Raw genomic sequence first — 23,307 nt, forward strand, 5'->3', positions numbered from 1 at the left:
CGAGAACAAAGGTTAGGCAGGCGAGAAACCTGGGACCCGACGGGAGGGCGGCTGGGTCTTTGTGGTCGCCGGGGAGCAGAAGTGTAGGGGAACCTAAACCTACAAATACCCGCTCTTCTACAGGCAGACATTGCAGAAGTCATAAATTCCGTCCCTCTGCCGCACCCCAGACGGATCGAGGATTTTCAGACTCCAGGGGACACCCCCCTCCACTTCCCCGGAGAGAAGCTTGGCTCTCTGAGCAGTCTTCAGGCTCGTTCGTACCACTTGGGCACTCAACAACTCTCCCCTCTGTTCCCCACCCTCCCCCTGAAACCCGCAGAGGGGAAATTGAGTCACTGGGCGGCGAGGCCCGAGTCGCCGGGGGAATGTGCGCCGACGCCAGCCCTCAGGGCCTTCCAGATGCTTGGAGGAGGGGAGAGTTCTCCAGGAAAATATACAAAGCGGGGTGAGAGGAGGAGGTGGCTGGCTGGGCAGGAGCTGAGCCAGACACATGGAGAAACGCTGCCCAGGATCAAAGGAAATATGACATTTGAAAAGAATGTGCGCGTCTGCTTGTGCAGCGGAGGGGGGCGTGTGGGTGGCGTGTGGGGAAGCAGGGGCTGGATTGGGGTCTCTACCCGTGCCCGTCCAGCCTCCGCTTCCCTCCTCCCTCTGCACACCTCCCCCCCGCCTTAGGGGGAGAATTGTCGCGGGTCTCAGGGTGTTCCTCGCTCTCCCTCCCCGTGGGTCTCTCCTTCCTTTATTTCCGAGATGAAGCTGGAAGGGAAATGTAACCTGAGGAGACCAACCAAAGGGGGGGGAAAGAAAAAGAAAGAAAAATCAAACCAAGCCGCCTCCCCGCTCTGCCTCGGAACATTCTTCTCTCCCCGCCGGCCTGGCCTCTTATCCCCGCCCCTCCAGCGTCGAGGTCCTGGGCTCGGAGCCGGAGCCGCTCCGCACGTCACTGGGGTCCCCGGGGGCTGGGGGGGTCCCCAGGGCGGGCCAGCGGGAGGACGCGAGGACGGGAGGGAAGGGAGGGGAGCAGCCTCTGCCGATGCGGAGCTCCGGCCCTCCGAGCCAGCCCTCCCCTCTTCCCTTCTGCCCCGCAGAGCCTGTTTCTCATTAGAGTAACGGGCGCGGTCCCCGCCCGGCTCCCGAGTGTTTGTAAAAGTCTGACCCGAGGGCCCTAACTTAACCCTTTAGGTGCGGGGTTGGGGCGCCCCAGGGGGCGCAGCCCTGAGCTGGAAGGATACAGGTTAAAGGTCGCTGCGGCCTGTTAAAAAGGTTTGAAGTACACCTTCAGTGTTGGTCGGGGGTGGGGGATGGTACCTCCCACACCCCGGTCCGCCTTTCGAGTCAAGAATCTCCATTCTAATTCCCGCTTACCCCAACAGGCCCCACCTGCCTGCCCTTCCGGGAACTCCAGCCCGAATCTTCCTTCCTCCCCGCGCCCAGGTGACAGGTGTCCAACCCTGGGGCCCACAAGGACGTCGGGCTTCGGGCTCCTAGAAAACCTGGCTAGGATTTGTCAGGCTAGTCGGAGCGGGATGCTATCGGATCAGAGAGTCATTCCAGACTACGGTTCTGGGAGGGGGGGGAGCCGACTTCCCGTGGAGGCTAATTAATGGCCCCTCTGGGTGGCTGGGCCTCGGGCAGCGGTAAAGCCCGGCCTGGATCACCGCCCAGTCAGGGGCTATGGACCTTTGAACAGTTCCCTCAAACGCCTAAACGTTCTTTACCTTTGAGGGTTTGGGAGAGACGGTGCCTGAGAGGGCAGACTCGGCAGGGCTTCCAGAAGGCCCAGGCAGGGCGGCTTCAAGGGAACGATGACCTTTTCCTTTTCAGAGCAGCCTGTAGCTACTCTGAACCCCAGAGCCTCCTGGGCCTCAAGGTTTGGAGGGAAAGGGGAGGAGAGGTGTCCTTCCTTGAGAGTAGCTGACCGCACAACTCTTCAGAACTTAGGAAAGGATCTCCCTGGGCTCTCCGCACTATAGGCCCAGGATGCAGCCGCCCTAAGGCGCTCGGACCCGGAGCCCTCAACTTAGACTAAGTTGGGTGTGTGTGTGTGTGGTGGTAGTGCTCCCTGCTGGGTATGATTGTCATGAGTGAGGGCCAATAAGCTTTAGTAAGGTCGCACCACGCTTGAAGGACAGTTTTCCAATTCAGTTTTGCTCCTTTTTTTTTTTTTTTTTTTTTTTTTGAGGGGGAGGGACTGGAGAGAGGACAGAGGGAGGGAGGGTGGGGGAGGACGAGGGGCGCGTGGTTTTCTCATCTCATCCCTGGAGGAGGGGCTGGAGCATCCCGGGCAGCCAATCAGGGACAGGCTGGGGGGGTTGCTTTGAAGAAGTTTGGGGGAAAAAAGTTTGGAAAAGTTTCTATAATAACGAGGGGGCGTCCGGAGGGAGGAGGCAGCGGCGGAGGAGGGGGCGTCTCAAAGAAGGGGAGGGAGGGAGCCACGGGTGAGGATACGGCAGCCTCCTGAGCTCCCCCCTCCCACCCAGACCGGGACCTGGGGGCTCTGGCCGGCTCCATGGGGGCCGCAAGCTGCGAGGATGAGGAGCTGGAATTTAAGCTGGTGTTCGGGGAGGAAAAGGAGACCCCCCCGCTGGGCGCGGGGGGGTCGGGGGAAGGTTAGTGCGGGGCTGGGAAGGGGTCTCGGGGTCAGTGAGGGAAAGGGCCCGGAGATCCCGAGTATGGGAATTTTAGGGCGGGGAACCTGGGGTGGAGGATGAGGGGCTTAGAGGTGGCGGGGAGTCGCGCGGCACCGGGGTCTGCGGAGGTGAGGCTGGGGGCCCGGCACCACTTTCTCCTTTTTAGGTCGTGACTGGGGTGGGGGTGGGGGTGCCGTTGGCTGCGCGCCGCCTCTCGGCTGGGCCGTCTGTCACTGGGATGGGGGGCGGGCGGGAAGAGCGGCCCCGAGAGTCCCGGGCGCCGCCAGGGGAAGGGGAATGGGGTAGGGGAGAGTCTATGGAGCGTGTGGCTGGCTGACCCGGCCCTGGGCCCGCGGACCCGACGCCGGTGGCTGGGGGAGTTCTCGGGCCCCGCCAGGGCGCCCCTCCCCCTCCCCCGCCGGCTGCAATGAGAGGCAGATGGCGGGGACTGAGCCGGGGGCGGCGGCCGCCGCTCTCACGGAATCGGCGCTGCCCGCGCCCCCCTCCCCGGAGCCAGGCCCGGGGCCCGCATGCAGCATCCCCTTCGCTGCACCCCCCGCCCACAGATGGGGGGAGTGAAGGAGGAGCCACCTCCCCTTGTCGCCACAGCCCCGGCGCCCCTCCACCCATTGGCCACCGTTGCGATGGCAACTGGGGCTCCTGCCAGCACCGTTTCGGGGTTTGGGAACCGCTGCTAATTGGGTTCATGTGTGAGTCGCCCCCAGCCCAGCCCAGCGCCTCCCTAAACACGCCTCCAGGCCGAGCTCCAGCCCCTCTCCAGTCACCTCCCTCACCTTAAGACCCGCCCCGTCTGGTACCCCAGGTCCCAGGGCCAGGGGCTCAAGAGTGTCAGGTTCTCTGAGTGAGAAAAGGCCTGGGACGTCTGGATCTATGTACTTCACCTTCTGAGGTCCAACTTTGCTTTTGTCTTTGTGGCTCTTAAGGGCATCTCAGGGATCCCCCCGCTTATGCTGAGGAGGGGGTGGCATACAGGATTTGGAGGGCTGGAGGCTCAAGGAACCCAGACATCTCACCTGCTTCTCTTTGTCCCCATCTCCTGTGGCATCCCTCTCTCTGTCCCCCTCCCTTCCCATTTTGACAGAACTGGACTCAGAGGACGCCCCGCCATGCTGCCGTCTGGCCCTGGGGGAGCCCCCTCCCTATGGCGCTGCCCCTATTGGCATTCCCCGGCCTCCACCCCCTCGGCCTGGCATGCATTCGCCACCACCCCGCCCAGCCCCCTCACCTGGCACTTGGGAGAGCCAGCCCGCCCGGTCAGTGAGGCTGGGGGGCCCGGGAGGGGCTTCCGGGGGGACTGGGGGAGGTCGTGTTCTTGAATGCCCCAGCATCCGCATCACTTCCATCTCTCCCACCCCTGATCCGCCGGCCACGCTGGAGGACAACCCCGATGCCTGGGGGGACGGCTCCCCCAGGGATTACCCACCACCAGAAGGCTTTGGGGGCTACCGAGAGACGGGGGGCCAGGGCGGGGGTCCCTTCTTCAGCCCCAGCCCTGGCAGCAGCAGCCTGTCCTCGTGGAGCTTCTTCTCCGACGCTTCAGATGAGGCAGCCCTGTACGCAGCCTGCGATGAGGTGGAGTCCGAGCTGAATGAGGCAGCCTCGCGCTTTGGCCTGGGCTCCCCCTTGCCCTCGCCCCGGGCCTCCCCCAGGCCGTGGACCCCCGACGATCCCTGGAACCTGTATGGTCCGAGCCCTGGAGGCCGGGGGCCAGAGGATAGCTGGCTACTCCTCAGCGCTCCTGGGCCCACCCCAGCCTCCCCACGGCCAGCCTCTCCATGTGGCAAGCGGCGCTATTCCAGCTCGGGAACCCCATCTTCGGCCTCCCCAGCTCTGTCCCGCCGCGGGAGCCTGGGGGAGGAGGGCCCCGAGCCACCTCCACCACCACCATTGCCTCTGGCCCGGGACCCTGGCTCCCCTGGCCCTTTTGACTACGTGGGAGCCCCGCCGGCGGAGAGCATCCCTCAGAAGACCCGGCGGACTTCAAGCGAGCAGGCGGTGGCCCTGCCTCGGTCTGAGGAGCCTGCCCCATGCAATGGGAAGCTGCAGTCAGGGGCTGAGGAGACTGCGGCGCCCCCCGGAGGGCCTCGAAAGGAGGTGGCCGGCATGGACTATCTGGCAGTGCCTTCCCCCCTGGCTTGGTCCAAGGCCCGGATTGGGGGACACAGCCCCATCTTCAGGTGAGGATTGTGGCTAGCCCCACCTGTGTCTCCAGCCATCCCCCAGAGGGAGCAGAAGGTCAAGGAATGGGTTAGAAGGATGGTCCTGGTTCTATGCCCTTGGCATTTCAAAAGAGAATCTTTGACCTTACTCAATTTTGGGGAGAATTAAACTAAACCAAACCAAACCCAAACCCCACCTCCTCCAAACATAATTTGCAAAAGGACAATCCCTCCCTGTGGACCAATAAGGAAAAACCTCCCTACCTCCCAGGAGGACCACTTAGGTAAAGAAGTAGTGCCTGGCCTCTAGCATGTCCCCTGCCCCCACCTCTGCACTGGGCGTGAGCCTGGCTAGATTTAAGCCCTGGGCTGGGTAGCAGGAAATCTCTCTTCTCTCACTTAATTTCTAGGGCCATGACTTACTGATTAAAAGTGTAGCTGCTAATTTGAATAAAACAGCTTGCAAGTCAAAGAATTCCTATGAAAACAAGCGGTGCTTAGAGTTCTTCCACCCCTTTCACTCTCAAAGAACCCTGCCCGCTTCAATCATCCTGAATCTTGGGATGTCTCATTGAGCTGGCTCCATCCAGAAAAGTTTCCTGGGGAAAGAAATCTTAACGTCTGTTGCCTTGGGCTTCTGTAGAGCAGGGTCCTATGGGGCTGTGGCGAGCACTGTAGGGTGACTTAATGGCATCCGTGGCCTCTATCTGCTAGGTACTGTCCCCTAGTTGGTTTTACTCAGTGTCTCCAGACATTGCCAGCAACCTGGAGGATATCTTCCTGCTCAATACAGGAAAATTGCCCATCTGTAACCCCTGGCTTTCTGGAACTGACCTGTCCAGCCCCAGCTAGTGGAAACGGTGCTTGAAACAGTCCTGGCTTCTGTCAGTCACCGTCTTGCTTGGCCTGTTGGATTCTACTCCCTAGGGCCTCAATTTCTTTATTTGAAAAACAAAGGGTGAACCTCTGAGGACTTTTCTGGTCCGAAGTGGTCTTTCTTTCTTTTTTTTAAAGATTCATTCATTCATTCATTCATTCATTCATTTATTTATATGACAGAGATCACAAGTAGGCAGAGAGGCAGGGAGACAGAGAGAGGGAGAAACAGGCTTCCTGCTGAGCAGAGAGCCCCATGCAGGGCTAGATCCCAGGACCCTGGGATCATAACCTGAGGGGAAGGCAGAGGCTTTAACCCACCAAGCCACCCAGGCGCCCCTTGAAGTGATATTTCTTTACTTAACTCTTCCTGTCCAGGTCTGAGGATTAGGATTAGGTCTAGGTTGACCACTGTATCCTGGTGAATGAACCCTCGCCACCCCAAACCCTGTGCTCAGAGCTGGAAAGAAAGGAGTCTCAGGCCTGGTGCCATCTTCCACACCCCTCATCTCAAGGGGTTCTGAGAGGGTTGTCTCCTATCTCCCCCTGCTTCTGGGCTTTCCAACTGTTTTATTTCTACTGTGGTTTCCTTTCTCCCACACCCAACACGCCCTCCTGCCTCACATCGCAGGGAGCTGGGCCTAGTGATTCCCTGACGGGTCTGAGGCTACAGATGGTCAGTGCTCTTCTCTCCTCTCCAGGACCTCCGCCCTACCCCCGCTGGACTGGCCGCTGCCCAGCCAGTATGAGCAGCTGGAGCTGAGGATCGAGGTGCAGCCCAGAGCCCACCACCGGGCCCACTATGAAACTGAGGGCAGTCGAGGAGCTGTCAAAGCTGCCCCTGGTGGTCACCCTGTAGTCAAGGTAAGGGGCAGAGGGCAGGCCTGATAGACTTCCTCTCCTCCAGTCCCAGATCCCTGCAGATGGGCTCCAGCTGTGCCGACCCATGGCACTGCCCTTTCCCACACTCCCTCAGCAATGACCCTGGAGGCAGCCTGGGGGAGGGGCAGGAGTTAGAGGAGGAAGGGTGCACTTCAAGGACCCGGATATACTTTCTACTTCTCTGTCCCTCCACCCCCGCTCCACTCTTCCCATGGGACACCAGTCTCATGTCTACTCTGGAAAATGGTGGCGTGCCAGATGTGGGGGATGGGGTGAGGCTGAAGCCAAAGTTCACTGGGAGTTAGGTTGTCTCTTGAGTTGGGCCAGTCTCTCTTGGAAGATTTTCCCCTTTGCCCAACCCAGTTTGGGCCTTATTCCAAGAATAGCACTGTGAACTCCAGGCCATGTTTTCTCCACAGCTGATGCCCAATTCCCCCTGGGAGTCCCTTCCAGGATATCCTTTATCTTTCACCATCCTCATCCCCAGGGTTGACTGAAAACCCAGGGATGGATGAAGGATGAGACAGTGGGGATTTCAACTGGGTGGCTGCTCTCTCCTTCTGCCAGCTCCTGGGCTACAGTGAGAAGCCACTGACCCTACAGATGTTCATTGGCACTGCAGATGAACGGAACCTACGGCCTCATGCCTTCTATCAGGTGCACCGTATCACGGGCAAGATGGTGGCCACAGCTAGCTATGAAGCTGTCGTCAGTGGTACCAAAGTGTTGGAGATGACCCTGCTTCCTGAGAACAACATGGCAGCCAAGTAGGTCCCCGTTTCACTTCCCCTCAGTCTTCAGACTTTAGGACTGACCTTTTCCATGAGGTCTTCCTCTTCCCAGAAGAGCTAGACATCACCCCTAGGAGAGGTTTCAGGCTTCTCACGATCTAGAAGAGGACTTGGGGGGTTAGGGGGCACCTTGGAGAGACCACCTTTGATTAGAAAATCACCCCCTCCCAGGCTCCCAGAGGAAATCATTCAGGGCTTTGGATGAAGGGTGGGGGTTTCCTTCTTGTGGGGTCATCACTGTTCACCTGGGCTGGTGTGGCTGGGGCTTGCCTTCCATTCTCTGCCTTCAGCATTGACTGTGCTGGAATCCTGAAGCTCCGGAATTCAGACATCGAACTACGGAAGGGGGAGACAGACATCGGGCGCAAGAACACGCGAGTGCGGCTCGTATTCCGGGTGCACGTGCCCCAGGGCAGTGGGAAGGTCATCTCAGTGCAGACAGCATCAGTGCCCATTGAGTGCTGTGAGCAAAGAGGCCCTGTGCCAGCTCTGTGTCTCCTGCCGCTCCCTCTCTATATGTCTGTCTGGCTTCCCATCTCTTCTGCATCGTATCCTGTGTCCTGTCTATCCCAGGTAGCCCTGAAAAGGACTCAGCACTTATTTCTTTTATGGAGGGGATGGGGGCAGTGTTCTCAGACTGTCTGGGCTGGTCTAGAGTATCCCTGTGTTGCTCTGTCCTTGTCTGGGTAACTTTCTGGCCTTTGGTGACCTTGTTCATCTCTCTCTCTGCCCAGGCTCCTTACCTGGTCTGTATGACCCCAGGGATACCGTTGGTTTACTGTGTGTCTGCTGCTGAGGAGGACTCCTCCGGGGTCCTGTGGCAGTGATTCCAAGGAGGGTGGGGGCAAGGAGGCCATCCTCTTGTGTGCAGCCCCACCAGCTTCTCTCCTGCCCTGCTCTGCAGCCCAGCGCTCAGCCCAGGAGCTGCCTCAGGTAGAGGCCTACAGCCCCAGTGCCTGCTCCGTGAGAGGAGGAGAAGAATTAGTGCTCACTGGCTCCAACTTCCTGCCAGACTCCAAGGTGGTGTTCATCGAGAGGGGCCCTGGTGAGCATCCACAAGAGCGAGGGGGCAGGCAGGAAGAGTTTGGAACCGGCAGATGAATGATCTCAGGTGCTATCACTAAACTAGCAAATTGAGCCTCCATTTCCCTCTCTGTAAAAGGGAACAGCTACATTGCCCTTCCTATTGTCCTGTCTGCTTCCCGAGGGGAGCAGCAATCTCAAATGTGTGACAGCAATCTCAAATGCTCAAAGGAGGTGGGGGTGGTCCCTGGCTGGCTCAGTCAGTAGAGCATGAGACTCTTGGTGTCGGAGTTGTGAATTCTAGCCCCATATTGGGAGTGGAGATTACTTAAAAATAAAATCTAAAAAAATAAAATAAAATGCTCAAGGTGATGAACAAATGTAGGAAATCCACATTCATTTTATTAAAGAGGAGTCAGCTTTGACATAATTTACTCCCACGTGGATAGGCTATAGAGAAGAAGGGGAGAGGGGATTTAGACCATCACAGCTCCTGAAACCCCCTGAGTTATGGGCTTGGTAGCACAACTGTGATTGCAAAGCTTGTGAGGGGGCCTCAGGTCAGCTGCAGGGCTGGAGAAGGGGAGACCAAGGGGTCCAGGTAAAACCACCACCTCCCCCAACCCTGCTTATCTAGAGCCCCAGCTCCTACACTCAAATTTAGCACCCTGAGACCATGTCAAAACAGGTGCAGAGGTTCTGAGTCTTGAGATTGGGGTTTCATTGACTTCCTGCAAGTGAGGACCCTTTCCTACCCTTGAACTTCCGCCCAGCACTATGACGGGAGGGGATGTTTGGAGCTGGATGGGAGGGTTCACGCCTCCGTCATGAACTCTGTCTGATTCCTGGGCTGGCCCTGCCATTTCTCTTGGTTTCAGTTTGCTGCCTCTTCCATCCAATTGAATAAACACTCAATGGGCTCTTCTGTGAGCCAGGCCCCATAGGGGACTTCTGAGTCTGACCTCAGCTCTAGCAGGAAGGGAAATGGCAGGGGGCAGGGCCCCTGGAGTTGGGCTGGAGCTCTCTGTTCCTCCTGCACAGATGGAAAGCTGCAGTGGGAGGAGGAGGCCACAGTGAACCGGCTGCAGAGCAACGAGGTACCAGTGTCACTCGGGCACGTGCCCTGGGCGGGTGGTGGGAGAAGTCAGGAAATTCACAGCTCTGTCTCTTGCCCATGGAATGGAGTCCAGAAGCTACCTTTTCTTTTCTGGAGGAGGCGGTCTGTCTACCATGGAAGCAGGTTCATCTCTAGGGAATGAACTTTGCTGTGAAGCAAATGAACAAACCAGGAGGTGGAGCTTGGGTCCCTGGGAGGGATGGGCTGAGTCTAAATCCCTGAGGGCTGACTGCCTCATCCAGTGCCTTCTCCAGGTGACGCTGACCCTGACTGTCCCTGAGTACAGCAACAAGCGGGTGTCCCGGCCAGTCCAGGTCTACTTTTATGTCTCCAATGGGCGGAGAAAGCGCAGTCCTACCCAGACTTTCAAGTTTCTGCCTGGTACGCTAGAGGACAGCCCATGGTGGGGGTGTGGGAATACAGGGAGCGGGGGTGGGGCAGAGGGCTGTAGTGCCCCCATGGTTGGGGGCCAAGGGTGGCTGAAGCCTGGAGATGGAGAGGTGGTTGGAGGCTGTGTGGTGGGGAGACAGCCTGCCCTCTCACCAGCGTGTTCTCCTGCTGTCCCTTCTACCCAGTGATCTTCAAGGAGGAGCCCTTACCGGACTCATCTCTCCGCGGCTTCCCTTCAGCACCTGGCCCCCCCTTTGGCACTGACATGGACTTCTCACCACCCAGGCCCCCTTACCCCTCCTATCCCCACGAAGACCCTGCTTATGAAACTCCTTACCTGTCAGAAGGCTTCAGCTATGGCACACTCCCTCTCTACCCCCAGACGGGGCCCCCACCATCCTACAGACCTGGCCTGCGGATGTTCCCTGAGACCGGGGGTGCCACAGGTTGTGCCCGCCCCCCTCCAGTCTCCTTCCTTCCCCGGCCCTTCCCCAGTGGCCCCTATGGAGGACGGGGCTCCCCATTTCCCTTGGGGCTGCCATTCCCTCCTCCAGCCCCCTTTCGGCCTCCACTGCCTTCATCCCCACCGCTTGAAGGCCCCTTCCCTCCCCAGAGTGGCATTCCCCCCACACCAACTGAGGGATACAATGAGGTAGGGCCCAGCTATGGCCCTGGGGAGGGGGCTCCGGAGCAGGAGAAATCCAGGGGTGGCTACGGCAGCGGCTTCCGAGACAGTGTCCCTATCCAGGGTATCACGCTGGAGGAAGGTGGGTGTGCGCCTGGGGGCTGTGAGTGTGAGTGTGTGTAAGAGGTTGCTCTGCATGTTTGCTGAGGGCTGGAGTTTGGCTTCCGTGATTGGGCATCCTTGGTCCCTTAGGGCCAGTCAGAGGATCTCAGGAGGCACATGCTTGGTGCATGTGACCACCTGAATCCAGTTCCACTTAGTTCCAAAGGGTGCATGGAGTACCGGCCCCAGCCCTTCTGCCTTGGTTCTCTGCCCCAGATCAGTCTCAGGGCTAGAAGCACTTTAAAAGTCATGCAGCCTAGCTTCCTCCATCTGCGGACTCAGGCACTGTATTTCAGAGAGGGATAGGGGCTCTCAGAGGTCCCGCCGGAACATATTGCCTCAGCTTTCCCCTCCACATGGTGACTGTGGTCAGGGTTGGTGGTGACAAGCCTTGGTATTTTGCATCTCCTTCCTCCCACTGGCCACCCCCACCCGCAGCACTGCTGACTGCACTTGCCCTGACATTGCAGGCCAAGCCAGCAGGACAGGGCTGGGATAGGGGCCTGGGAGCCCACATGGATGGAACTGAGCGAGATTGGATTGGGACCAGGTATCCAAACACATTGGGGAAACTGAGGCCCAGTGGAAGAGAAGCCAGTGGAGGAGGAGCCTAGAGGCATCGTAGACTGAGGCCTGCCTGGAATGGATTGGGGGTCTCTGGAGAAGGAGGGGACTAGTTTCTAGCCCAGTCTTTCAACTGCCCCTCCTTTACAGTGAGTGAAATCATTGGCCGAGACCTGAGTGGCTTCCCTGCACCTCCCGGAGAAGAGCCTCCTGCCTGAAGCATCGCCTGGCAAACCCCAGCCCTACCCAGCCTCGCCCACTTTCCCTTCATCCCGGGTTGGTGGTTTCAGAAGCTTGGGCCGACCTGGCTCCTCTTTCTCCAGCTTGATATGCTTCCTCTCCCCTGCCCCTCGCTGAGGTGTGGCCCTTGGGCCTGGTGCTGCCTTGGAGGGCTAAGATGGGAGTGGGGCCCGAGGCCAGGAGTGAGGACAGACCGGAGTGAAGGCTGTGTCTCGTTGTGTACAAGCCATGGTGCTGGGAGGCTGGGGACAAATTGATGGATAATAAACTGCTCACTGACTAGTGCTTCAGGCTCCAGAAGTCTTTAGAGAAAGAGAGATGGGGCAGCTTACTCTAGCCCTGGTCCAACGAGGCTTATAGGTTGTATCCCAAAGAGTTTCTCAGTGGAGGAGTGCTGGGGAAGGTTTGGAGGGACTCCAGAGGCTCTCCAGCTAGGGTGAGGTTGGGGGCCAGGGCTGGAGGAGGCCTCTCCTCCATGGGCATTCAGATTCTTTGGGAGCTTTGGGATGGGGCCCAGGCATGTGTGTTTTCAAGTTCCTTTCTCTTGCCGCTGCTCAGATCATTCTGATTCATAGTCAAGGTTACAAAACAGTAGTCTAGTCCCTTTCCCCCATTTATAAAGGAGGAATCTTGACTCAGAGAGGAGAAAGGGGCTTGTCTAAGGTTAGACAGCTAATCAACTAGCAGGTTGAAAACACTCCTGGGCTCCTGCTCCCAGCCCCTATTCAGATACCCTCACCCATGGGGCTCAAGCCCCACCGAAGGCTTATCTCCCTAGAGTAGGGTTGGGGATGAGGGAGGGCTGGCATGGATCCATCTACACTGGATTCTCCCACCGCTGGGGACCGTGAAGACGTTCTGGAAAGATCTGTGATTCAGAGGTGAACTAGGAAGCCAAATAGCTCCCTAATGTCTCTGACCACCACTCGCCATGGCTCAGGGCATTGTATGACCTTCTGGCCTACCTTGAGGGTATACCCACTTGTCACCACTGACAGGCCAGGCCTGGAAATCTGGTTTACCCCAGTTCACAGGCTCTGGGACCAACCAGTGGGCTGGGGAGACTCAAATCTTGTCTGCCCTGCTCACTTGGAGCCTGGTAAACAGTAGGCACTGAGTACCACCAGGCTGAGTTGGTGAGGACTGGCTGCAGGGGGCCATACTCAAAAGATATTCAGGGAATTAGTACTTGAGGAATATGCTGATAAGGCTGCTGGGGCCTCTCTATGCCCAGAGGGTCAAATACCTATTTTTTCAGGGGCAGGTGTGACAGAAGCTGGATTGGAGGATTGGAAAACCAGGGTGATACCTTCTTCCCACCCCCTTCCATCTGGGTTGCTGCCCTGAAATCAATTTCCTTTGTCTTCATGAATACAAATTTCTGTGAACCAAACTGACATCAAATGATTAGCTCACTGGGCTTTGGGTGCTTTTTATTTTATTTTATTTTATTATTTTATTTTTTTAAGGTTTTATTCATTTATTTGACAGACAGAGATCACAAGTAGGCAGAGAGGCAGGTGCGGGGCGGGGCGGGGGGTGGGGGAGGGAAGCAGGCTCCCTGTAGAGCAGAGAGCCCGATGTGGGGCTCAATCCCAGGATCCTGGGATCATGACCCAAGCCGAAGGTAGAGGCTTTAACCCACTGAGCCACCCAGGTGCCCCTCCGGTAAATATTTCTTGTACAGATAGTATGTCAGGTCTTGAGGGTGGAGGTAGGCAGCGAATAATTTTAATACAGGGTATAAAAGGAGCAGAGATCAGGAACACGTCATCCAGCTGTAGGTTTAAGGGGTTAATTTCAGGATGATGAAATTAAGGGATGGGCAGGTTAGGCCAAGATAGCAGAATGGGCCCAATCCTGGAGGAAGGAGGACTAATAGGTTGAAGGCTTGGCATTCCTGGAGGAGTGGAGAGGTTCTGTCTGGTCGGAGTGCGGTGCAGGCTAAGTTCTGGAAATGGGGGACTCTGAAGGACTGGGGAAGTGAGCAGGGGCTGGATTCTGAGGGGCCTTGTAGCCATGCCAGGGAATTTAGAGTTATCCAGGGATGCTGGGAGAATTCCCTCTAGAGAGCAGGCCTTAAGCTGGGAGGGATCCAATAGATAGGCCATGAGTCTTCCTGAGAGGGGTGGCTGACATCCACCTCCTTGTGACTTGCTGTGCCAGGCCTGTTCTGCCCTCTGGGCCCACACTTTATAGGCTTAACGTCTTTTCCTATTGGAATCCCGTTGTGGGTCAGTCTCTCAAGGTCATTGTTCTTCCCAGGATCCCTACAGGCATCTAGGTCCCTGAGGTTGGATTTGAGAGAGAGAGAGAGAGAGAGGAGGAGGCCAGATCTTCAGCTGGTGCCGGAAAAGACTTTCTTGGCCATGATTTCTCAAAGTGTGGTCTGAGATTTCTTGCATTTGAATCACTGGGGAGGGTTTTTTGGTTTTGTTTTGTTTTTTAAAGATTTTATTTTATTTATTTTTAAAAATTTTATTTTTATTTATTTGAGAGAGAGCGCAAGCATTCGTGAGAGAGCACAACAGGGGGAGCAGCAGAGGGAGAGGAAGAAGCAGATTCCTCACTGCGCAGGGAATCCATTGCAGGGCTCTGATCCTAGGACCCTCAGATTACGACCCAAGCCCAAGGCCGACACTTAACTACTGTGCCACCCAGGAGCCCCTAAAGATTTTATTTTTAGGTAATTTCTACACCTAAGGTGGGGCTCAAACCCACAACCCCGAGATCAGGAGTTGCAAGCTATGACTGAGCCAACCAGGTGCCTCGTTTTAGTTTTTAATGTAAATTGTTAGGCAACACTTGACCTACTCAATTATAGTCTCTGGGGGCAGGACACAGGTATCTGCATTTTTTAAAAACATTTAATTTATATATTTATTTATTTGAGAGAGAGAGAGAAGCAGAGGGATAGGTACACACAGATTCTACACTGAGCATAGAGCCTGACTCTGGGCTGACTCCATGATGCGGAGATCATGGCCTGAGCTGAAATCAAGTCAGATGCTTAAGGGATTGAGCCACTCTGGTGCACTGGTACCTGCGTTTTAAAGAGTGCCCTAGGGGCACTTGGGTGTCTCAGTGGGTTAAGCCTCTGCTGTTGGCTCAGGTCATGATCTCAGGGTCCTGGGATCAGCCCTGCATCAATCTCTCTGCTCTGCAGAGAGCCTGCTTCTTCCTCTCTCTCTGCCTGCCTCTCTGCCTAATTGTGATCTCTCTCTCTCTCTCTGTCAAATAAATAAATAAAATCTTAAAAAAAAAAAAAAGAGTGCCCTAGGTAATCATTTAACACAAGAATTCTTGAGGGCTAGAGTCATTTGTGTGCTCCTTCCCACTCCAGACTCTAATAAAATGGCTCCCTGCCCCCCTTCTCATAGCTCTTGCCTGGGCTGTCCTGGGAGAGGCTCACCCGGAAAGGTGTTCTTAAGAGAGGGGAAGGGCACACACATTCTTGACATTGCAACCCATCTCTCCCCTCACCTGGCTCTGTCTTGCTGCTTGGATAATCTCGGTTGTCTTGAAGAAGGTTGCAGAAAAAATGGCACTTCCTGGAAATTCCAGATGTGGGAAGGGCGAAGAGGTATGGCTGCTTTTTTGGAAGCTAGTTTTAGTGGCCACAGTGTCTCATTGCTCACTTGGCCAACTCCCCACAAAGCCTCCCGGGGCCCCTACTGTGTGCCAAGCCCCGTGCTAGGCACAAGGGCCATGGGCATCACACTGGGGCCTTGCTGTAGATAAACCAGATAAACCAGTCACTTGTAGGGGAGACCTTCCTCCCCGGAGACAAGGCTGAGGTGATTTTATGTGAGCTGCCCAAGAGGCAGAAATGGTCTGTTGCTATGGAAACACTGGGAGCTAAGCTTGAGAAGGAGGGTAAAAGAACATTTTACAAAGGCAGGTGATTTTGAGCTCAGTCTTGAAGGAGAAAGGGGCATTTTCTGGACAAACAAAAGAGATATGAGAGGGGGTCATGACTGAGGGTTAAAACATGAGGTCAAGATAAAACAGGAGGTCCCACACCCTGGGAAGGAATCAGACTTGAGCTGCTTTAACCAGTCATGCAAAAGACCAAAGATTTGGTTAGAGGGTCTACAGGTGTGGACGTGCACATGCGTGATTTAAGATTTAGAAACTATAGGGAGAAATAGTGGTAGGGATTTCAGAAACAGTTTTGCAGTAGTTTAGGCAAGAGAAGTTTGGGCTTTAAATACTGATCAGTTTAGCTAAATAGGTTCAAATAAAGTGGGAGGTCAGGGAATAAAAAAGTTCCTGGGCTTGGACACCAACTCAACCATCAACTCTTTGTGTGATCTCTAGAATGTCCCAGACCTAACTGGGCGCTAGCTGCCTCATCTGTAAATGTTTTTCACTGTCCTACTATGCAGCAGCCTGTGGGAGAGCTATTGGGGGGATAGAACTCTAAGTGAGACAAACATGGTTCCTTCTCTCATGGAACTCAAGAGTTTATAATAGGCAGTTACAGAACAATGTGTAATGGTGGGGAAGTATGGGGGCTTCTGGATCTTTCAGAAAGCTCACTGAAACTTCTCTTCCCACTATTTGTGTATCTCTTTTAGTAACAGTAGATGACTATGTTTTGAAAGAATCTATTGAACCCATCCCTTTGAGGGATGGGGGAGGGGTGTGGACAAGACATTCCCTGAAAGAAATGGATATTCACAATGTCAGTTATCCTGGATGAAGAGAGTCCAGGGTCAGGAAATGTGGATTTATCATCAGACCTTGTGTAGCATTGGAAGGGTCATTGTTCTATTTTTCTCTCTTAGACCTGAACCCTGAGGGGTCTAGTTAGACCTGAGTGCGTCCAAGCGTCCTCTACCACAGTGGGTCAGGATCCTGGCAGGGCAGTAAGTCAGGGGGCCAAGGTTGGATAAGATGATAGTTCCATGTGTAGGTAACATGACATTTTATGTTCATCTGAGTAATTCTTTTTAGCTCTTTTTTTTTTTTTTTTAAGATTTTATTCATTTATTTGACAGAGAGAGACACAGTGAGAGAGGAAACACAAGCAGGGGGATTGGGAGATGGAGAAGCAGGCTTCCCGATGAGGAGGGAGCCCAATGTAGGGCTCTATCCCAGGACTCTGGGATCATGACCTGAGCCAAAGGCAGACACTTAATGACTGAGCCACCCAGGTGCCGCAGCTCTCTTTTTTTAACTCTCTTTTTTTAAACTTTCTTTCTTTCTTTTTCTTTCTTTCTTTCTCTCTCTCTCTTTCTTTCAACATTTATGTATGTATATATGTAAGTAAATCTCTATACCAAACATGGGGCTCGAACTTTTAACGCCGAGATCAAGGGTCACATCCTCTTCCTACTGAGCCTGCCAGGTGCCCTTCCTTTTTAGCCCTTTTCAAATGTCTTAGTTTCCTTGGGCTGCCATAACAAAGCACCATGAACTAGGTGGCTTAAAACAATAGACATTTTTCTCTCATAATTCAGGAGGCCAGAAGTCTGAAATCAAGTTATTGGCAGAGTTGGTTCCTTCTGGAGGCTCTGAGGGAGGATCTGTTCTAGTCTCTTCTCCAACTTCTCCTGGTTGTTGGCAATCTCTGGTGTTCCTTGGCTTGCAGAAACATCATTCCAATCTCTGCCTCTATTATTACATGTAATTCTTCCTTGTGTCTCCTCTGTGTCTCTATGTCCAAATTTCTCTTAGAAAGACAGCAGTCACTGAATTTAGAGCCTACCCTCATCCAGTATGACTATATCTTAACTTGAATACATCTGCAAAGACCCTATTTCCAAATAAGATCATATTCAAAAGTACCAGAGGTTGGGACTGGAACATATCTCTTTTGGTGACCCAATTCAATCTACCACACTGAATTTCACATAAAGTTTTGTCCATCTTTATGATCTCAGCTGTGTTATGGCAAGTTAAGCAAGGGTGCCCATGTTTGGACCCAAACAGTGCATGGGAGAGCAGTGGCTTTTGATGCTGGCTGGGTGGATGCAGCCATGAGGCATGAAATTCCCAAATGAAAGGTGATTTTGAAGTAGCTACTTGAAGTAGTGACGAATAGGAATTTTAAGGCCAACTCTCTCAATCCTCAGGAGATTCTCCTTTTCCTGCTGTTTTTGGACAATCTCCATTTTATTTGGAATGCTGGGAGATTGTAGGTTTATTTACAACGGACATCTCCAAACTGGAAAGGTAGCAAGATGAACAAGGAGTTAACAGTTAAATGAGAATGGGCATTCTCAATGAGCAGTTAGCATATTAAAAGCTCTGAAGATTCCTCCAGTAAATAAATCCTTTTACCTATATAATCCAATGTTTCCTAAATGCAGTTTGTCATGAAGTTCTTTTATTTAGGACAATACACAATTAGTTATCTGTTCTGAGATACCATATTATTCCAAAACTTAGTGGTCTAAAACAACAATAAAAAGTTATCTTTCACTGTTTCCAAGGATCAGAGATTTGGCTGAGCAATTTGGCTTGGAGTCTTTCCTGAGGCTGCTGTCATCTCAAAGCTTTGCTGGAATCAGAGAATGCATTTTTGAGATTGTTCAGTTAGGCTGGAAAGTTGATGGTGGCTATTGGTAGAAGGTCTCTGTTCATTTCGTGGGCCTCTCCACTGGGCTGCTGGAGAGTTCTCATGACACGGCAGATGGCTTTCCCTAGCACTAGCCATCCAAGAAGCCAAGGCGGAAACTTTACAAGCTAGCTTTGGTCATCTCCATTATACTTTGTTAGTTACAGAGTGTAGCCCTGATTTACTCGGGGAACAGCAGGAAGTGAGGGTCATATGAACTATCTGGGAGGCTGGTACCACAAATATGAATCTTCACTTATTCATTCATTCAGCAAATATTTACTGGTGTCAGCTATATGCCAAGCACTGTTCTAGACACCAATGACACAACTTCAAACACAACAGAGACATCCCTATCCTTCTGGGGCTCACATTCTAGTGACATTACTCACTCAACATCTGCTTGAGACAATTTGGGATATACTTCTTCACAAGGACATAGAAGGGTGAGAAGTGTGAATACAGAAAGTTTAATGCCAAGACAGGGGAAACTCATAATACTGTGGAAACTGGGGCTCCTGACCTAGGCTTGACATTTTGGAAGAGGCAAAATGATAGGGAAAGGAAACACCAGTGATTGTCTGGGGGAATGATTAGAAAACAAGGAATGGTTGACTGTAAAAGGACAGCACACAGGGATTTTTAGTGCCATGGAACTGTTCTGTATGATAGGTTGGTGAGTACATGACTATGCCATTATCAAAATCCATAGACCTCTACGGAGACTAAACTTCATTGTGTCCAAACAACAAAAAAAATCATCAGTCCCAGGATGTCACATATGAATGTAACTGTATTACAAATATATATGAAAAAGGTAGTGGGAGTGGGGGAAAAGCTAAAATAAGTAAATTTGGAAAACAATCTTTTGACTGGATTCAGTAAGGCTATAGACAAAAGGAACCATACATTAAAAAAAAAAAAAAGGAATCATATATAGACATTAGAGTTGGTAAATTTGTTACAGGTAAACAATTCTGAAATGATTTAACATATGTATTAGTTTTGAATAAATAAGGAGATAAACAATAGCTAATGGGACATAAGTTTCTTACAGTCAGAGAAAGAGGTGGTAGTTGGGGAGAAAGGCTAGAATAAGCCTTGTGGGACTGGATTTGAGTTGGATATACCAGTAAGAGCTCATGCTTGTTTTCTTTCTTTCTTTTTTTTTTTTTTTAAATATTTTGTTTATTTTATTTATTTGACAAAGAGATCACAAGTAGGCAGAGAGGCAGGCAGAGAGACGGGGGGAGGCAGTCTCCCTGCTGAGCAGAGAGCCCGATGTGGGGCTCAATCCCAGGACCCTGAGATCATCACCCGAGCCCGAAGGCAGAGGCTTAACCCACTGAGCCACCCAGGCGCCCCTCCTGATTGTTTTATATACATATACACATAGTATTAGAGACTATATGTGACAGATTTATATAGATAGATGTCACTCTATATAGATCCATAAACCACAGATATCTGTATAATATATACATACTTATTATATGTATTATATATCTGTATAATAGTTTATATAACATATAAAACCTTGTTAATATATAAAAATAATATATTTATAATTATATTATAAATAATTATATATTATATATCTGTATTATATATATAGACATACAAACAATATAGAGATAAATGGTGTGTATATGTGAGTAAATATACATACATATATTTGCTAGTTCTGTCTGCTAAGAAGTCGCAAAAGAAGGGGCACCACGTTAACAATGAGCACAGCTAACATCCAGATGTTGGTTTCTGAATACCATTCTTCAATAAAAAGAACAAGGGTTCCTTGGGAAAATGACTAATTCTAGGGCTGGACTATCTAATGCAAGATAAACCTGGAGCAACTTGAATTTCTAGAAAATTAGGGCTAAAAAATCAAGCTGTGGGATGGATAGCAAAAGGATGCAGGAACCAACTCAAAGATGTCCTAATAGCCAAGGCTGAAACAATTTGAGCAATGTAATAAATAACAATGATATTAGATTATAACACAAATTATAAAATAAATCTATATAAGTCCGTACAGACACAAATAAACGACTGAATAGATAACTCACTGGTGGAGAAGGGACAAGTTTCCTTTAAAGAATTCCAGTTAATAAATGTAGAAGGAGGGCACCTGGGTGGCTCAGTGGTTGAGCCGGGCTTGGGTCATGATCTCAGGGTCCTGGGATCGAGTCCCACATTGGGCTCTCTGCTCAGCGGGGAGCCTGCTTCCCTCTCTCTCTCTCTGCCTGCCTCTCTGCCTACTGGTGATCTCTCTCTGTCAAATAAATAAATAAAATCTTTAAAAAAAATAAATGTAGAAGGAATAGGTGAAATAGAAAATCACAATTAGGGGCGGCTGGGTGGCTCAGTTGGTTAGGGGTCTGCCTTCCACTCAGTTCATGATCCCAGGGTCCTGGGTTTGAGGCCCACATTGGGCTCCCCAGCTCATCCAGGAGGCCCTCTCCCTCTGCTCCTCCCCTCTTCTGTGCTCTCTCTCTTTGTCAAATAAATAAATCTTTTTAAAAAATCATCATTAGATCATCACATTAATAATTCTACAGGCAAGATCCATCGATGGATGCTAACTAAAATCAGTAGGTATAACTTTAAGGAAGAACAAGATATTTGCAGGCTGCAAAATATCTGTTCCAAAATACACTAATTACTGTGATGGTTTTAAAATACAATCCCAGAGGGGCGCCTGGGTGGCTCAGTGGGTTGGGCCTCTGCCTTCTGCTAGGGTCATGATCCCAGGGTTCTCATTGGGCATTCTGCTCAGCGGGGAGCCTGCTTCCCTCTCTCTCTCTGCCTGCCTCTCTGCCTACTTGTGATCTTTGTCTGTCAATAAATAAAAATCTTTAAAAAAAAATACAATCCCAGATTCTTTAATATGCCTTGCTTTAAGAGGCAGGGCTTACTTAATTCCTCTTCGTTTGAACATGGTATGGACTTAGCAACTTGTTCTAACACATAGAGTATGGAAAGGAAAAAAGAGCAACTTTACAGCACAGAAACCAAGCAAACACCACCTTAACCGAGCAATCAAGGTTAACATCATCAGCAATAATTCAGGTTGATCTCAGACGCCCCTGATGTGATGCATTGAGAAGCACACATCACCTCTGTGAAATTCTTTCCCAAATCCCATAACCTCAGTCTAACCTAAATTGGGCAACGTCCTACAAAAGATCTACCCACAAATCCTGAAAGAGGTTGAGGTTTCAATTTTCTCATTTCGAGGAAAATCACACGCAGATTTATATACTGATGCCGGAAGGGAGGGAAGCTGAAGTTCTTGTAGAGGGAGGGGCCGCGCCATCCAAAGCTTTGTGATTCTGTAACCTTGGAAGATGCAGCCCCCGTATGTGAAACACTTGGACCCTGCCTCCATCCCCCTTCCCTTCACCTAGGCAGTTGCTGTTTGTGTCCTTGTCCAGGCTGGAGAACTGAAGCAGAGAGACCTCCTTTCTTCCCGGGGCGGGGGACCCAGCTCAGCTTCAAGTCCTGCCCACATGTGCGGTGGGTAAGTGGCCACCTCCCCTTCCAGACTGCCCCGGGGTGAACACTGTCCGGATTATCACCCAGGAGTGCTGGGAAGGTGACTGACACCAGGGGGCAGCAGTAACCAAGGGGAAGGAAGGGTGGGCTGGCGAGAGGAGGAGAAAGGTCAGAAAAACAACGCCCCTGTGCCTACGTGAACTTCACATCGCATTCTCTGGCGCGTTTTCTCCGACCGCCCTTCACAGACCGGCTCCCACTTCTCAGAATCACCGGTCGTTTGGCGCTTGGCAATCATAAATTTGCCTCATTAACTGTACTTCTAGGGAGCTTCCCCTGTTTCCCCTGCCAGACCGTGAGGTCCTAAAGAGCAGAGCCAGTGTTTACGTTTATAATTCTTTGTGCCTCCTTCTACAGTGAATAATAAAAGCTGCCATTTTGTGTGCATATTAGGGAGTGCTTTCTGTGTTTTAACTCCAGATTTGCTGTAATCCCAAATTAATGCTCGGAGACACTCACTGAGGATAGCCACGACAAAAATAGGTAACGGGGTGCTCACTCTGCTCCCAGGACCTCTTCAAGCCCTTTACATAGCTCATCCCATTTAATCCTCTCCCAACAATCCTGGCACGGTTCCTATAATTATCCCTGTTTTGTGGATGAGGAAACGGAGGCACAGAAGACTTAAGAAATGTCCAGAGTCACAGCTCCCCAGAGACAGTGCTGGGATTGGAAGGCTAGCTCCCAACTGTAGGTCCAGTGATCTTTCCCACTATCCTGTAACTGATTCCTTATACATGGGTGAAATCAGATTCAAAGTAAACATCCAAAGGGGTGCCTGGGTGGCTGTCAGGGTCCTGGGATCTAGCCCTGCGTTGGGCTCCCCATTCAAGGGGGAGTTTGCTTGTCCCTCTCTGCCGACCCCCCGCCCAGCCTCGTACTCTCTCTCTCCCCCTCTCTCAAATAAAATCTTAAGAAAAACCCCACAAATATCAAGGGTTCCCTTTGAATGAGGTATCCAGACAGCCCAGAGATTGAACTTCAGACTTTTTTTTAAAGATTTTATTAATTTGACAGAGTGTGGCAAAGCGCACAAGCAGGGGAGCAGTGGAGGGAAAGGGAGAAGCAGACTCCACTGAGCAGGAAGACCAACATAGGGCTGGATCTCAGAACCCTGAGTTTTGACCTGAGGACCTGAGCTGGTGGTAGACGCCTAACTGACTGAGCCACCCAGTCGCCCCGGAACTTTAAACTTTTAATCAAAGTTTTTAGGATTCATGCACTTGTCTATCATTCACTTCTTAAGGAAAAAAATACAGAAGTTGGGCTGGTTCAAACAGTGCCTGAAATCTCTTCCAACTCTAACACTCCAGGAGTTTATGTCGCAAATGGCAGTAGACAGAGGAACCTGCAGAAACCTTCAGGGTCCCTAAATAAACAAACAATAGGATGTCCTCATCTCCTCTGAGGGTGTGGGGTGGGGAAGGGGTACACAGGCTGGGTGTATGTAGAGATGAGGGGAAGATCCTGTTTTGAGCCCCCCCCCCCCAAGCTCTTTTCCCTCCATTCTTTTAAGTCCTTTAAGGACGTTGCTCAGCCTCAGAGAGAGGTCTTTTTCATTTTTTGTCCCCTGGTGGCAAAGGGCAGAAGAAGAAAGTGGGTCGGGGCACCTGTGTGGCTTGGTGGGTTGGGCCTCTACCTTCGGTCAGGTTGTGGTCTTGGGGTCCTGGGATCGGGGTCCTGGGATAGAGCCCCTCATTGGGC

General features: G+C 52.0%; 1 protein-coding gene and 1 long non-coding RNA gene across 5 annotated transcripts; both read left to right on the forward strand.

Annotated features, from left to right (window-relative positions):
• Positions 1-1,677: 1,677 nt before the first annotated feature.
• Positions 1,678-11,768, forward strand: NFATC4 (nuclear factor of activated T cells 4). Of its 4 annotated transcripts, none has more exons than XM_059181785.1 (11): positions 1,678-1,873; positions 2,484-2,612; positions 3,736-4,831; positions 6,391-6,553; positions 7,139-7,338; positions 7,653-7,825; positions 8,267-8,407; positions 9,427-9,482; positions 9,757-9,883; positions 10,078-10,659; positions 11,394-11,768. In XM_059181785.1, exons 2-11 carry the CDS (start codon positions 2,513-2,515, stop codon positions 11,459-11,461), a joined length of 2,706 nt encoding a protein of 901 aa, XP_059037768.1. In that variant the 5' UTR covers positions 1,678-1,873; positions 2,484-2,512; the 3' UTR covers positions 11,462-11,768. The 4 variants fall into 4 exon arrangements, 2 of the variants coding, with proteins under 2 accessions (XP_059037768.1, XP_059037769.1); XR_009355599.1 differs by lacking the exon at positions 1,678-1,873 and adding an exon at positions 11,150-11,229 and having other exon boundaries at positions 2,304-2,612; positions 10,078-10,338; XM_059181786.1 differs by lacking the exon at positions 2,484-2,612 and having other exon boundaries at positions 1,689-1,873.
• A 3,181-nt stretch (positions 11,769-14,949) lies between these two features.
• LOC131835327 (uncharacterized) lies at positions 14,950-22,248 on the forward strand. Its single transcript, XR_009355130.1, has 3 exons — positions 14,950-15,066; positions 21,483-21,568; positions 22,024-22,248. It is a non-coding gene; the product is annotated as an uncharacterized LOC131835327 (long non-coding RNA).
• The last annotated feature ends 1,059 nt before the right edge of the window (positions 22,249-23,307 follow it).

This window comes from Mustela lutreola, chromosome 7 (assembly GCF_030435805.1).
Source record: "Mustela lutreola isolate mMusLut2 chromosome 7, mMusLut2.pri, whole genome shotgun sequence".
Lineage (NCBI taxonomy): Eukaryota > Metazoa > Chordata > Mammalia > Carnivora > Mustelidae > Mustela > Mustela lutreola.

What these genes read in the sequence shown, in the direction of transcription:
- NFATC4 (XM_059181785.1), top strand. Translation starts at nt 2,513, where the DNA reads ATGGGGGCCGCAAGCTGCGAGGATGAGGAGCTGGAATTTAAGCTGGTG. An exon ending in CGCGGGGGGGTCGGGGGAAG is followed by an intron (nt 2,613 to 3,735) that starts GTTAGTGCGGGG and finishes CCATTTTGACAG; the next exon opens with AACTGGACTCAGAGGACGCC. An exon ending in GTGGTCACCCTGTAGTCAAG is followed by an intron (nt 6,554 to 7,138) that starts GTAAGGGGCAGA and finishes TCCTTCTGCCAG; the next exon opens with CTCCTGGGCTACAGTGAGAA.